The sequence below is a fragment of the Oryzias melastigma genome, linkage group LG15, assembly GCF_002922805.2.
Source record: "Oryzias melastigma strain HK-1 linkage group LG15, ASM292280v2, whole genome shotgun sequence".
Taxonomy (NCBI): Eukaryota; Metazoa; Chordata; class Actinopteri; order Beloniformes; family Adrianichthyidae; genus Oryzias; species Oryzias melastigma.
The window spans coordinates 555,130-568,551 of record NC_050526.1 but is presented as its reverse complement, the minus strand read 5'-3'; the positions used below and the strand labels follow the sequence as shown (position 1 = coordinate 568,551).

The 13,422-nt window shown below is 35.9% G+C and overlaps 3 protein-coding genes across 6 annotated transcripts in view; 1 reads left to right on the top strand and 2 right to left on the bottom strand.

The window, feature by feature from the left end:
* Positions 1–3,088, bottom strand: part of pank1a (pantothenate kinase 1a) — a 20,645-nt gene extending 17,557 nt beyond the window's left edge. Inside the window, exon 1 of one of the 2 annotated variants that reach the window (XM_024297212.2) lies at positions 2,158–3,088. In XM_024297212.2, the coding sequence (XP_024152980.1) occupies positions 2,158–2,410 (253 nt within the window). In that variant the 5' untranslated portion in view covers positions 2,411–3,088. Of the gene's footprint in view, positions 1–1,601; positions 1,961–2,157 lie in introns of those variants that run through there. The other variant, XM_024297213.2, reaches the window with a different exon arrangement.
* Positions 3,089–5,747: 2,659 nt separating this feature from the next.
* zgc:65997 (uncharacterized protein LOC794398 homolog) lies at positions 5,748–8,615 on the bottom strand. The gene is made up of 4 exons (XM_024298084.2): positions 8,247–8,615; positions 7,957–8,134; positions 7,763–7,857; positions 5,748–6,473 (listed from the first exon to the last, which is right to left on the bottom strand). The coding sequence occupies exons 1-4, from the start codon at positions 8,571–8,573 to the stop codon at positions 6,282–6,284; spliced, it is 792 nt and encodes a 263-aa protein (XP_024153852.1). The 5' UTR covers positions 8,574–8,615; the 3' UTR covers positions 5,748–6,281.
* A 1,112-nt stretch (positions 8,616–9,727) lies between these two features.
* The window catches only part of nphp1 (nephronophthisis 1), a 13,176-nt gene continuing 9,481 nt past the window's right edge, over positions 9,728–13,422 (top strand). For 2 of the 3 annotated variants that reach the window (XM_024297711.2, XM_024297710.2), the window contains exons 1-5: positions 9,728–10,405; positions 10,664–10,725; positions 12,260–12,320; positions 12,421–12,554; positions 12,649–12,850. In XM_024297711.2, the coding sequence (XP_024153479.1) occupies positions 10,292–10,405; positions 10,664–10,725; positions 12,260–12,320; positions 12,421–12,554; positions 12,649–12,850 (573 nt within the window). In that variant the 5' untranslated portion in view covers positions 9,728–10,291. The remainder of the gene's footprint in view (positions 10,406–10,663; positions 10,726–12,259; positions 12,321–12,420; positions 12,555–12,648; positions 12,851–13,422) is intronic. The other variant, XM_024297712.2, reaches the window with a different exon arrangement.

Sequence of the window (13,422 nt, the reverse complement as noted above, 5' to 3'; positions counted from 1 at the left end):
ACTTTGTAACCTGCTCTTTTGTCTGGAAATTACCTCTTCTCGGTGCAACACTACACTATGTCCCAAAGAGAACAGAGAAAAAGGAAGAAAAAGAATTCCCAAGTAATGTTGTGGATAACAACAGGGTGTAGAAGCAGACAGGAAGCGATGGACAGCATCTCATTTTACAAAAACACAGCATACTGATTACAGTTTTTCTTCCCTCATTAGTTTATGGGTGTAAACAAAGATTAAAACTAGGTTAAATTGTGTTTTAATCCAAGATTAGTTCTAAATGCTAATTTACATTGACTATAAGAAACAGCTACACAAATAGTACCACACAAAATGTAACTGAGCCGTTTTTGGAGCATCTCTGAACTATGTACAAGCTTGGTAGAAATGTTAATATTTAAAAATTATTTATTATCAATAGTGAATCAGAAAATGTTTAATTGATGCAAATATTGATCTCAAACACTAAAATAGGCACGATAGTATTAACTTTATTATATTTTCCACCTTTTTCTCTTTTCTATCTCTCAAAAAAAAAAAAAAAGTGTGGCTCACAATTTTCAAAAACTACCATTATTAAAGTAATAACCTAACTGCTTGATAAGTTATGGTTTAAAATAAAAATGAAAAATAAAAAAGAAGTATAACCAGATCTAAAAGGCTAACCTAACTTTAAACTTTTCCAAAAAGTAAATTTATACTCATTAAGTTTTGTTTATACTTCAAAATAGGGAAAATCTTTCTCTGCTATTCCTAAGGAAAGTCGATCAAAATTGCTTCAAAGCAGATGTTGACCAAAAGAAAAAGTAAATTCAACTAAAAAAAAAAAAAGAAACAAACAAATCTTAAAACAAAAAAGAAAATCTCATCCCCAAAAGCATCAAATTCTCGGCCTATCCTTTTGGTGAGGAATACTATGAGTATTATCGGGTTTATTGAGACAACTGGCCTCTCTCCAAGGATAAGTCAACTATAAAGGAGAGGAACTAGAACCGGACATTTCAGACTCTACTGATAAAAGGTCTCCTTAATTATGTAATCCCACAGAGCTCAGTTTGTCATTCTTTCTGCAAAAAAAAAGCAAAAGAATTCCAACAGGTTGATGTCCCAGATTATGGCAACAAATCAACTATGTGCAGATCATAGCACTATAGCGTTAGCTTATTTTAGTTGTATTTTGTACTGAAAAGAAAGCCTGAAAGTGCATTTAATGTTGCAGAAAGTTGCAGCATCTTGTGGCAGGATAATTGAAAATACAAAAGAAGACATAGGTGTAACCAAACAAACAGTTCCCATGATGCTCTGGATCAATGTTATGATAAAAACTCAGCATTGTGTGGGTTCCCTATAGGGACTGATAAGAACTTAAAGACCCTACAGTGATTGAATTAAAACAAAAACACTCCCTGCTCTTCGATACCCATCTAAAACAAATACTAACGGATTTCAGAAATGCTGTCAAACTGCTCTCAAAACAGGATTCTTAGTCCACAGCTGGCAGTGCTGATAAGATCACTGTGGTTTAATTATGGCACCATCTTTTTAATTCAGTTTCAACACAGAAAAGTTAAAGTAGCCCCTAATAAAAAGAGCAGTGAGTTTCTTACCAGGTTTCTTCTCACTTATGAGCCTCATGGTAAAGCAAGGGTTCTGGAGTTAATAAAAAAATAAAAATAAAATAAATCTAAATAAGTTTATTCAGAAAGCTAAACTTCACGGAGCAGACTTTTCAGCATTCTGCTCTAAACCTGCAAACTTAACTCGGATTCGTCTCTATCACATCATCAGAAACAATCGGTAAGCAAAGGGGCGGGACCAGGGGGTGGGGCTGGGGCTCATTCACCCTTCCTCGTGTAGACAAGACTCGCGCGCTGATTGGCTGAAAGAAGCCAAGCCCACTTATCAGGAGCTTTTCCACCACCCAAAACGGACCAATCAGAGCGCTGGAAGCGCAACACGAGCGTTAATAAACACATAGGAAGGTTTCCGTGACAACGGAGGGCTGCAAAATTTGTTCAGGAATATCAGAGGAAAGAAAAAAACATAGGTTTAAGCTAGCAAATTATGAATAAAATTAGAAATAATATAAAAATAATAAATTCTGTCTACCGATTTGAGTCACACAAGCAGCACACTTTCAAATAAATTATTATTTTTACTTACGACGTCTATTTCGTTTCACCGACTCCGTCCTCCTCCGAAGCCGGGACCTCTTCGCTGGGGAGCCGTTGCATTCCGCCTCGTCCCCGCAGTGATGGTTGCTGCTGCTGCCGCTGGGTCCCGAGCTCAAGCCGCTGCAGCAGCTGCCGTTCGCAGCCACCACGACATGGCCGTGGAAGCCCCGGTGGCTCTGCCCGTTGTTGACGTGGAAAGGACCCGCTCCTTTCTTGTCCACCAGCGACTTGGCTTTATCCATGACAGCAAATGCTAGCTGCGCTTAGCATCCACCGGTGGCGGCGACGAACACAAGCTCGGGTGCTAGCAATGAATGCTTTAGCTTAGCTAGCTAACGTTAGCTCCGCTGTCAACCATTAAATGTTTAAATAAAGTCTTATAACCGTAAAAGACCAAACGAAATGTTAGCGCACATTTTCCACCAAAAAGATTCAAACCGAACTAATATATAGAAATGGTTCAAATGCAACGTTTCCTTTGAGGTCACTCGCGGTCATTTCCCCTCATCGAGGTTCTGGCAGCGCAGCGGCGGCAGGCGGTGTTGGACTGTTACGTCACGTGCGAGCCGCTCCAACCGTAACCCGAACTCGTTCACCTCCCCGGACCGGTTTTTACTGCACCGCGCGTGAACGGCGCAACATCAAAACCAGCTCGTCTATTAGGTCTATTATCGTCGACTCAGAAAAAAAAGAAAAAAGAAAAGTGTCCTACGGAGGAGTAGGAGGAGGCGCGCGCGCCGTATTTTTTAAGCTAGGCTGCGCCTGTCATGCTCATTCCCAGCTGTCCTGTCCACGCGTAACGTGCGCGCACTGTTGACATGCCACGGTCAGTCTGTCGGTCACGCGTGTGACCTGTAATAACCGCCTGAAACAAAGAGCACAACGAGAGCAAGAAAACGACAACATCCGATAACATGTCGGGTCGTGCAGTAACAGCAAACATGGCGTTTGATAAAAAATCACAACAGCAGGTAAACAAAGGTCAGTTTGCTGCTGTGGTGAAGAAAACACACCGAAAAGGAGGAAAAAGTCACTGCATTTAAATAAACAAAATATGCAAAAGTAACTGATGTTTCCTGCAAAAAACAAACAACAAAAAAAAAAACACATTTTAAAACTATTCTGAGATAATAAACTTTAATGCAAGCGTTAAAACATTGTAGCATCAAAAGATAATAATAATAAAAATATTGTTGTAGTTTCAGTCATTGAAAACTTTGCAAGGCTGGATAAAGACATGGACAAGGGCCCTGAATAGAATAGAATAGAATAGAATAGAATAGAATAGAATAGAATAGAACAGAATAGAACCAAATATTCTTATTTCAATATCAGTTTTCACAGAATAAATCAAAAAGTGCTTCACAAAAAGACGGTCTAAAATAAATACAAGGCTCACTAAAAGTCAAAAACAAAACGTGAACTAAAATCTCTTCTGAATAAAAGCGTTTTGAACTGTGATTTCAAGTAGGGCTGGATATCGATCCGATACCGGTTGATACCGATATAGAGGATTTTTTGTAAATGTGTTGGATGTGACACAAACCTCAAAATCCAATTTTTTTTAATTGGTGTGAATCATTTTTTGTGAGTTTACCCTTTTTAAATTTATGCTAAACATAAAAACTGAATTTGGACAATATTTTTGAATCAAATGGAAAATAGTTTAATAAAATAAAATCTTCTTGAAATGAAATAAAAAGTGAATTCAAAACAGTCTACAAACCAAAAGAAACAAGCAACTGATACAAAAATGAATCAAAATCTTTTAACGATTAAAAAAAACACCTGGTAAAAATAATGATTTGTAACTTCTTAGCTTTTAAATGGCAATTAAACAGGTGAAAAGTAACTTGTATTGATCCGATTCCAACTTGAGATTGATATTTCGGATCGATCCGCCCAGCACTGCTGGGTAAGGGACAGGCAATTCCTCCATAGAATAGAATGTCTATTTCACCATCATTTTTCACGTAAGTGCTTTACAAAACCACCTAAAATCAAACCAAAACACAGAGAAGTAATACAATTCTATATTTACAAGAATAAAATATGAATAAAAACGTCTTAATTTGGGATATAAAACAGGGAGAGATCTCCTCTGGTCTTAAAGTGAGTTTTTGGAACGGTGTTGGTTGGAAAACCTCAAAGGTTTGGGCAGAGGAGTGTAAAGGGTCAGAGATGTATGTCAGGGCTCAAAAAACTCAAAGTAAAATGTATTTGAAATTTAATATGACAAAAACAGACAACAGAAGAGTGACGTTTGTCCGTTTAGTGGTTCCTCTTCCTAGTTTTGGACGAGCTGAAGACGATTTAGGGAACGTTTGTTAAAACAGGTTAAAAGAGAGTTTCAGTGATCTAAACAAGAAGAAATAAAAGCATAAATAATACTTTTTCAATTTTCCTCAGATTATAAAAAACGTTTTTTATTATCTGGTTTGAGTGACTTTCCAGGGACTGATCTGACTCGACAGAAGAGCTACAAAAACTGACGTGTCTGATGGAAGGAAAGTTATTTTCTGGGTCAAAAATCAAAGTCTCAGTTTTCTTGGTGTTTAAGTGTAAATTATTATTATACAGCTGTGTTTTAATGCTTGTTAACCAATCCAAAAGTTATAATCCTTTTCCAGGAAAGACCAGTAAAGGTGGATATCTTCTGCATAGAAATGATATGAAATGTGGTTGAACTGATTAATAAGATTAACTTTATTGAGAAAAAAATGATTATTAATGAACACTAAAGCAAATGTAAGGATTATAGCTGCAGGCTAATTTACAACTGGAGTTTCTTGGCAACAATACGTCTCCGGAGAGGAATCATTTAGAAGATAAATAAAATAAAAGGCTGGATTTTCAGTGGCTAAATTCAGTTTACAGCATTCACATTAGCATTATCACAGGTAATATGATATATCTAGTTCATAATTTTGTTAATGAGTTTTAAAAGATTAAAAAATGTAGTTTTAGAGGGTTCAATAAATTTTTATCCTGTTGGACCTAAAGTGTTTTGGATTTTGTCCTCCTGTGTGATTGAGTTTGACACTCCTGCCATAGTGGGAGTGGCTAAATCTGGGCCTGAAATGTGGTATCACATAAATAGAATTTTAGGTTTTTTAAAATCACAAAAATAGTTTAAATTATGAACAATCTAAATGTTTTATATCTGATGGCACACGAAAATGAGGTAAATAAGCTATTTAAGTACAGAAATTTTGTAAATCCAGAGTATTTACCTGTAACCCAGACGATGCAGAATCAGGTCAGTGCGATCCAAACATCCCTTAACAGGATTGAGTGCAGCGAGAAGGTAATTAGCCATAGCTTACTATGTCTGTGGCACACATGGCACGTACAAGCACAACAATCATGCTAATTAGAGAGAAGAAAAAATACAATCTATTTAAACAATATTCTTAAAGTAAGTAAAACTAAGTATTTGGACTAAATGATGCAACACCAAATTCTATTCCACAGAAATGCAAAAACACACTTTTAAAAGATTATTTGAATTGAAGGAAGTTTCTCTTCATTATTAGTCATATTTCAAATATTTTTTCATTTAAATGACCAGGCAAATACTTCAAACTTCCAGCTTGTTTTAATGAGTACATGATTCTGTTAATACCTCCCTCTTGTGGCATGTTGCGGTATTGCATACATCCAAAGATTACAATTATAAAAATGAAACACAGAATCCATTCTATATAAAGACTTTAAAAACGAGGTATCTGGTGTTTACAGAAGATCCGTTTAATCATTTCAATCCAATCTGAATTATTTTTTAGATGTAAATAGCATGTAACAGTATAAAACATGTTGATTTCTGCAGCTTTCTCCCCCATTCCTCCATAGTATTTTGATTAATAAAAATTAGAGGCTGGGGATTCCACTTTTTTTTACCTTTTCATTTCCAGTTTTTATTTTTTTTTCCTTTAGCATAAAATAATTTGCTCTCCTTGAAACGAAATAACAAGATGAGGACATTTATGATATTTTTAAGGCAGGACGAAAGGTCTGTTTTCATTCCTACTTCAGTTCTTGCATTTCAGACATCCAGCTCGTCTCAGGACACTTTTCTTACACAGTCTTGTTTTTTTTCTCCAGACTGTTATTCTACCAAGGAAGTTCAGCCCCATCCCAGCTGTACGCCTTCCCAGTTTTCTCAATACTTAGTGAGTTTATGATGCTCATTAAACAGTTCACAGAGTGTTCAGAACTGAACAGTTTGTCCTTTGGAACGTTTTTGTGATAAGGCCTGGAGAGGTCTGTGTTCACAGTTCCTGGATGTAAAGACACACACACCACCTGGAAACAGGAAACAGAAAAAACAACAACAATAAGCATTTATAAACAAAATGTTAAGGATCCAGTAGTTTACTGAATACAGTATGAAATAAGAAAACAAATGTTTTCGAAAATATTTGTTACAAAAAAGTAAATCTCATTGAACATATTGAGTATCTTAGTCCCACACAGAGAGCATTTAGGGCAAAGTTTGCAATAGAGATGCTGTCGTTTGACATTTATATACAACAAAGTGCTAATACTAACTGCTTGTTAATATAAATAATAGGGATGCATTTTTTTGTGTGTTAATTCGAGTGTTACAATCCGAGACTTCTCGATTATAAGGTGCACAGAAATCCAACGCAATTATTTGATGAGAAGCTACAAATCACAAACATGCAGTAGAAGCTGCAGGTCATGTTTATGTTGGGATGTGATGGTCAGATTATCACTTTTTTTGTGCTTATTTTTGCCATTTATCCTAAGTATGAACAAATAATTGATGGGTACTTGGAGTTAATAATGGAGGGAGACGAGGCAGGCAAGGTGTGCAGCTGGGCTCAATTTTAAGTCGCAAATAAAGAAAGAAGTGTAGAAAGACGAGCGCACACATGGATTTAAATGACAAAACTTGTCAAAGTGTAACTGCTCTGTGAGTCACGTCATTCTCAAAGCTGTGAATGTAAAGACCACAGGTTTGACATGAGAAGCTGCTTTGAAATGCAATACCACTTATGTCCACCAGAGGGAGACAGAATTCATCTAACATTCAGATAAATAATCCTAATTTCTGATGCCTGTCCAGCTGTCATGTTAAAATCAAAAGCGGTTTCAATGTAAGATAATTTTGAATATTTTTTACCGACTTCATGTAATGATTATTGCTTAATATTTTAATAGTTTTATTTAGAAATCGAATTTAAATTGATCTAAACTGTGCAAAGTAAACAACTGACATCTGAACACCAACATTCATATTCCTCTATTTTATAGTTTTCCAGATATTTTTCTCTCCCATTTGCAATATTAGCATTCAGCAAATTAAAGCAAGTAAAGATGGAACCTTTAGATTCTGTATTAAGTTGTATAAAAAGGAATAAAGAATAAAAGATCAGGTTAGCTTAGCGCCAGTTTTTTGACAAATTGATTCATGTCATATGTTTTTTTTATTGCAACCAATTCTTGGTTAATTTTTTTCATGAATGAGCAAGTTTGATTAAATATTATTTTCTTATTTGTTGATTCATTTTCAGTCTGCACAGTGGATGATTGTGATCATAATATGTATTATTAAGGTAAATCCACACCTTTGGTCGACTGCGGCCCAGCTCTATGGACAAATTCCTGGTCGCCATGTTCAGAGCTGCTTTGGACATTCGGTAGCTGTACCAGCCTCCGAGTCCTGGAAGAAGAGAGACGAATATTATTGACTAGAGGACAGTTATTGTTGTGGAAAAGTGTGTATACATTTTTATTGGTCACACATAACTGCGTTAGATACCATTGTCTCCAATGGAGCCCACTTTAGCTGTTATGTTGATTATGATACCGCTGTGCTGCTTTGCTTTCTCTGAAGGCTGTTGACCAAAACCACCAGAACCTTTCAGGAGGAGGGGGGAGAAATATTTGGCCATGACCAAGGGACCCACGGTGTTGGTTGTCAAAGTAGAAATGATTCCCTGAAAGGTAAAATTAATCACTTTATTAATGTTTTTATTTTGTTGCATTTAATTGAACTACAAGTAAATCAATTAACCAATCAGTGAATCAGAGGTAGGGGTCGTGGTGCACCTGTGCAGAAACGTCCCTCAGACTCGTCTCTCCTTTCCCAGACGGGTGAAGCATAGCAGAGGAGTTGACGAGGAGATCCAGCCTCCCAAAGGCCTCCTTCACCCGCTCTGCAGCCCCGCGGATGTCCTCCTCCTGGTTCACGTCCAGCTTCAACACCGTCAGTCTGTCCGGGTGTTGTCCGACCAGCCCGCGCAGCTCGTCGGCCCCGTTCGGGTTTCTGCATGTCGCTACAACGGAAGCGAGCGGCTTGTTGTTCAGAATATGTTTACAGAACGCGAGTCCCAGTCCTCTGCTGGCACCTTGAATGAGAGCTATGGGGGCCGCCATGATGAGTAAATGACCAAGTCGTGGTCGGAGACGTGCTATCTACTGTTTGCTGCTTTCAAGGACTCCTACGGGCTCGTAAAATAGAAACACTGGAAGTACGGGTCGCATAAATCAGAATATTCAAATGTAACAAGCCCCAGAAAGCTTTTCATCGCCGGGAATAAAGTAAAATAAGACTAACAAGTTACACTTTAAAAGCGTAAAAATAAGTTAATTACATTATATTTGTGTAAATGTAAAACTAACGAGGTGACTATGAATGCAACATGTTTCACAACAATTGACGTGCGCCCTCCTGTGGTCATTAGAAAAAAAACTTACACAACTGTGGTTTGCGCATGCGCACTCACTTCAAGGAGGCTAATAGTATGTAATTCAAGTTTGCCAACATATTGCAGCGTTAAAAATGTTATTCTTATATACAGTCTATGGTGGCACCCTGACTGGCATGATTGATTCTTTTGTCTTCTTCGAATCATTTCTGCTAGGTGTGATGTGTGGATTGCTGCCCCCCAAAGGCTTTCAGTGATAGCGAACTAAATCTTCAATTAGAAGAAAAAAGGTATCTTAAGATGTAAGAATACGTTTGCAGGTACATTTTTGTTATATTCATTGTTTTGCCTTGTGATTGGTTGCTTAATTTTTCTTTTATTTCAGATTTTTAGCATAAAAACCCAAATGTGTTATTGAAAGAATTAGTGGAAAAGGGGCCCAATGCTGCCCTCTAGTGTCCATATACATTTATGTCACCCAGAATCAGGGGAAGAAAATTATATTTAGTTTATTTTAAAACCCCAAATTTGTCTGCATCCAATTTCCAAGAATATATTAATGCACTTGATATTATTGATTTAACAGCCCAATAAAAATGAAACTGCACATTTCTAGTGTGCAAAAATAACTAAAATATGATCTACAAATCTTCTTGGGAATGAAAAGTCCTCCTAAAAACATTAAAATTTGCATAAAAAATGCTGAAAATGTAACAAAAAACACAAGAAGTTTTATGAAAATTGTATTTGTAAACAAGGTAAAACAAAACAATACATACACTTAACAGTTTTTAAAATATATTCTAAAACTTTAAAAAGAAACAGTATATTTACATACTTTCCTTTTAAAATCATGAAAAAATGTTAAAGCCTAAAATTCTCCTTTTTTTTCTGTAAGGCACGTTGGGGTGGACTGTCCCAGCAGGAATCTAAGTGCTTCTCCAGTGGGATTTAGTAGGATCTTCTCGTGCCTCACAGCCCAAAGTGGCGTTCACCACATAAAAGCGGTGATTCAGTCTCTAGTTTAAATACGGGTCACAAGCGCTTGGTCCTCCTTTTGTCCTTTTTTAAACTCGTGTAACAATATATTTCCTTTATTGCTTTTTAATTTTTTATTTATTTATTTATTTTTTTGCCATGTTTTACTCCAGACCGCTGGGGGGCGGTAGCTGCGCATCATTAACTTGTGACCGAAGAAAGGAGACAGGCTTTTCAGATAGTTTTTTTTTAATTTGTTTATAGTTTAACGTTGCTTATATTTCGTGTTTAAATAATTATTAATGCCAAAGATTCTAGTTTTAATAAAAAACTATACGGATTTTTTTTATCTTAAGATTTACAAAAAAGGGTGTTGCCTAGCAATTGGTAATCGTGGCGTCGAACTAGCAAGCTAGCTGTTTAGCTAGCAAATGGGACCTTTTCTAACCTAAAAAAAACAGAGTTTCGATGCCGCTTAAAAGAAGAGGACCGTTACAACTTGTCCAGAGAGAAGTAGATGAACTAAAAAAGAAGGTGTGTTATATTAAACCTACATCTCTCGTAAAAAGCGTGTTTTGCAGGGTAGGAAATGAGATTTCTAGCTTTCTCTATATTCCATTTATGTGAAGTAAGTCCGTGTAAACAGGTTCATTTGAAAAAGTCTTATTTTAGTTATGAAGATGCAAGCAAAGTGTGCAACTCAGCAAAAAAGTGTCATCATTGGTTAAAAGAAAGAAGATATCCACTGATCTGATCAAAGCACTCAAGATAGTAACATTATTTTAAATAATATACCACACAAACTAACTCACAATTTCTGTTCTGTTTCCCCTAAAACAGGTTGATCAGTTGGTAAAAGATGTGAAGAGTCAGGTTGGATCTACTGAAGAGGCTTTTCGAAGGTAAGCATCTCTAAAACTTCATTATTCCAGAGTATGTACCAGCAGAGCTCTGGTATCGTCTGGGATCATATTTCTAACTGCTTCAAACTACACTTCATTTAGATTTTTGTGACTAATAAGCCATTGATTTATAAAATTTGGGTTTTTAAATATTTACAAAACTAAGTTATAAATAGAAAAATATAACAGTAATAATTCAATTTAGTAAACAATTAAAAAAGCTACATTTTCAACTAATTCAACTTGCAAGTGCTGCTTTCTTTTTGAAAGCTGCTAATGTAGATTCCTTTCAAAATAAAATCCCTCATTAGTCACATAAAAACCTCCTTCTGAAGCAGTTTCACTTGAATTAAAAAAAATGCAAAAAAGCCAGTTTAAACATGGCATTTTCTGTCAATATGACTTGGGTGCACCTTCACCCCTTTCCCCTTTTCACTATAAAATATAAAAGATGAAAATACTAGTGTAGAATCCACGTTATTATTATTTTTAATGTATAGGTGTAAGTGAAATGCCACTTTCAGAAAAGCAGCTGTTGTGCTGCAGAGGATAAGATTAGATAGTTTATTCTAATACTAAACCACTTTGACTATTGATTAAACCTTCTACCATCATTCTACTCAGTTATCTGACATATTAAAAACCCCAGAATAACTGGCAATCACCTAATTAACTGAAACAAATTTAACCAAAACGGCTTACCCGTTATTTATGCGATTCATTAACGATATTCTTTAAAGCTTAAGAGCCACAGCGGATGGATTTGAGGGCAGAGTGTGGCTCCAGAGCAACAGGTTGAAGACCCCGGGTCTATAACCAACACAGAACAAATCATTTTAAAGCTAAAAATTGTTATTCCAACTATAAATGGTACTGTTTTATTTTTATTTAGAGTGGACAACAGAATCCCTATCTATTATATATGTAAAAATGTAAACATTCGTAAAGAAAATTTGTCATAGCTTTCACAATAAATGACAAATGAACTAGAATACAATAGAATAGAATAGAATAGAATAGAATAGAATAGAATAGAATAGAACGCATTTACTGTAATTATTCTTGATACAATGAAATTCAGGTACAGTTTGATGTGGACGGTCAATTTAGATAAATAAAATAGAAAAAGAACATAAAGTTACTCGTAAATGTGAAAAAAAAAAAAAAAGAATCAGACAATGTCAGAGAAGTAAAACATGTACAAAATCAGACAAGAGTCGCAGAGGAATGTCTAAGTATCAGATGGTCTATGATATGAAATTGACATTCAGTGAAAGTTTACTAAGAACTAAGAGCTCCTCGAAGTATTATTGGAACATATACAACTTTTTTTCATTCTTTGTTGGTTTTTATAGTAGAATGGATATTAAAGTTGCTTTAGCGATGTATATATAATTTTTTTTAATGTCTTTTGTCTCTATCAGAGCCAATTAATGTTTTTTGTTTTTTAAGTAACATTTTCGTTTATTAGCTCTAGCTATTAAACCGTCAGTTTTGAAAAATACATTTACGTTGCATTTATGTTTCTCCAAAGATGTCAAGACCTGCAGCTGTCAGCAGAGAAGACACTGAAGACTTTACAGAATCTCACAAAGGTTGGTGTGTCTCCAACAGTCATTTATCATAGTTGGAGCGCTGCAGCATCAATAAGTGTCTCATTACTATCCCTTCTTAACGTGATGTACTGTTTTGTAGGCCGACGAGCTCGCTCCTGTGGGTAACTACGACCAGAGGAAACAGGAAGAAGAGAGACGGCTGCAGGAAATCTTGGAGCGCCTGAATGATCTCTTTCTGGATCTTTCTCCACCTGGACCCAGCCGTCAAGCCGGGTCAGCTCCCAAGAATATAGAGAATGATTCCAGTTCTGTTGTTGAGACGTTCAAAGTCTCACAGAACCAATTATTTGTTTTTGTCGTATTCTAGTGACGTTTCAAAGGATAAGAGTCGGAGAGATGCTAACGAAGAAGAAGGGAGTAGCAGTGGTGATAACAATGAGGAGGACTCTGATGATGATGAGGATGAGGAGGAGAAGAAAGCCTTAAAGCCACCGTCACAATCAGACCTCCGGATCTACACGGTCCTGAGTGATTTCAAAGGAGAAGAGGAAGGAGATCTGTCAGTTCAGGTAAATTCTTCCTTTCCCAGAAACATTTTCTAAAGTGGTTTAGCAAAAGAACAGCTGCTTGAATTAAGTCAAAGTATGTAATGAATAGAAGTACTTATTTCTATTTCCAGGTACCTTTCAAAAGAACTGCTTAAATGTGGATTGCTGGTTTTCTTACAGCCGGGAATTGATAAAAAATTAACTAATTTATCGCAAATCTGGAAAAATTTAATCGCCATTAATTGCTTTTCTTTTTTTTTTTGTTACAGTATTTGCCAGCCACTTATTATCTTCAAATAATCATAATATTAAATCACACACAAAATTGTACATTTAGAACATTTATTTTTAACCCTTAAACTCAGTTTTTGTCTACTTTTGAATTTACCTCTATTTTTAATTTGAAATACTACCTGTTTGTTTATTTGGTATCATTTTAATCAACGCAACCTCTCCTATGTAACACTACCTTTATTTTGTAATTTTTCCATGTTATATTCACACATAGGGCTGGGCGATAAAACGATAATTATCGTTATCGCGATATTACCTTTTTTCGATAGTGAAATGAGTCTATTGCGATAAACTTTCGT

Excerpts from the sequence above, each read along its gene's own strand:
- zgc:65997 (XM_024298084.2), bottom strand. The coding sequence starts at position 8,573 with ATGGCGGCCCCCATAGCTCTCATTCAAGGTGCCAGCAGAGGACTGGGA. Across the intron at positions 8,135-8,246 it reads TGAGGGACGTTTCTGCACAG|GGAATCATTTCTACTTTGAC; the intron begins GTGCACCACGAC and ends TTTACCTTTCAG. Across the intron at positions 6,474-7,762 it reads TGGGCCGCAGTCGACCAAAG|GTGGTGTGTGTGTCTTTACA; the intron begins GTGTGGATTTAC and ends TCCTGTTTCCAG.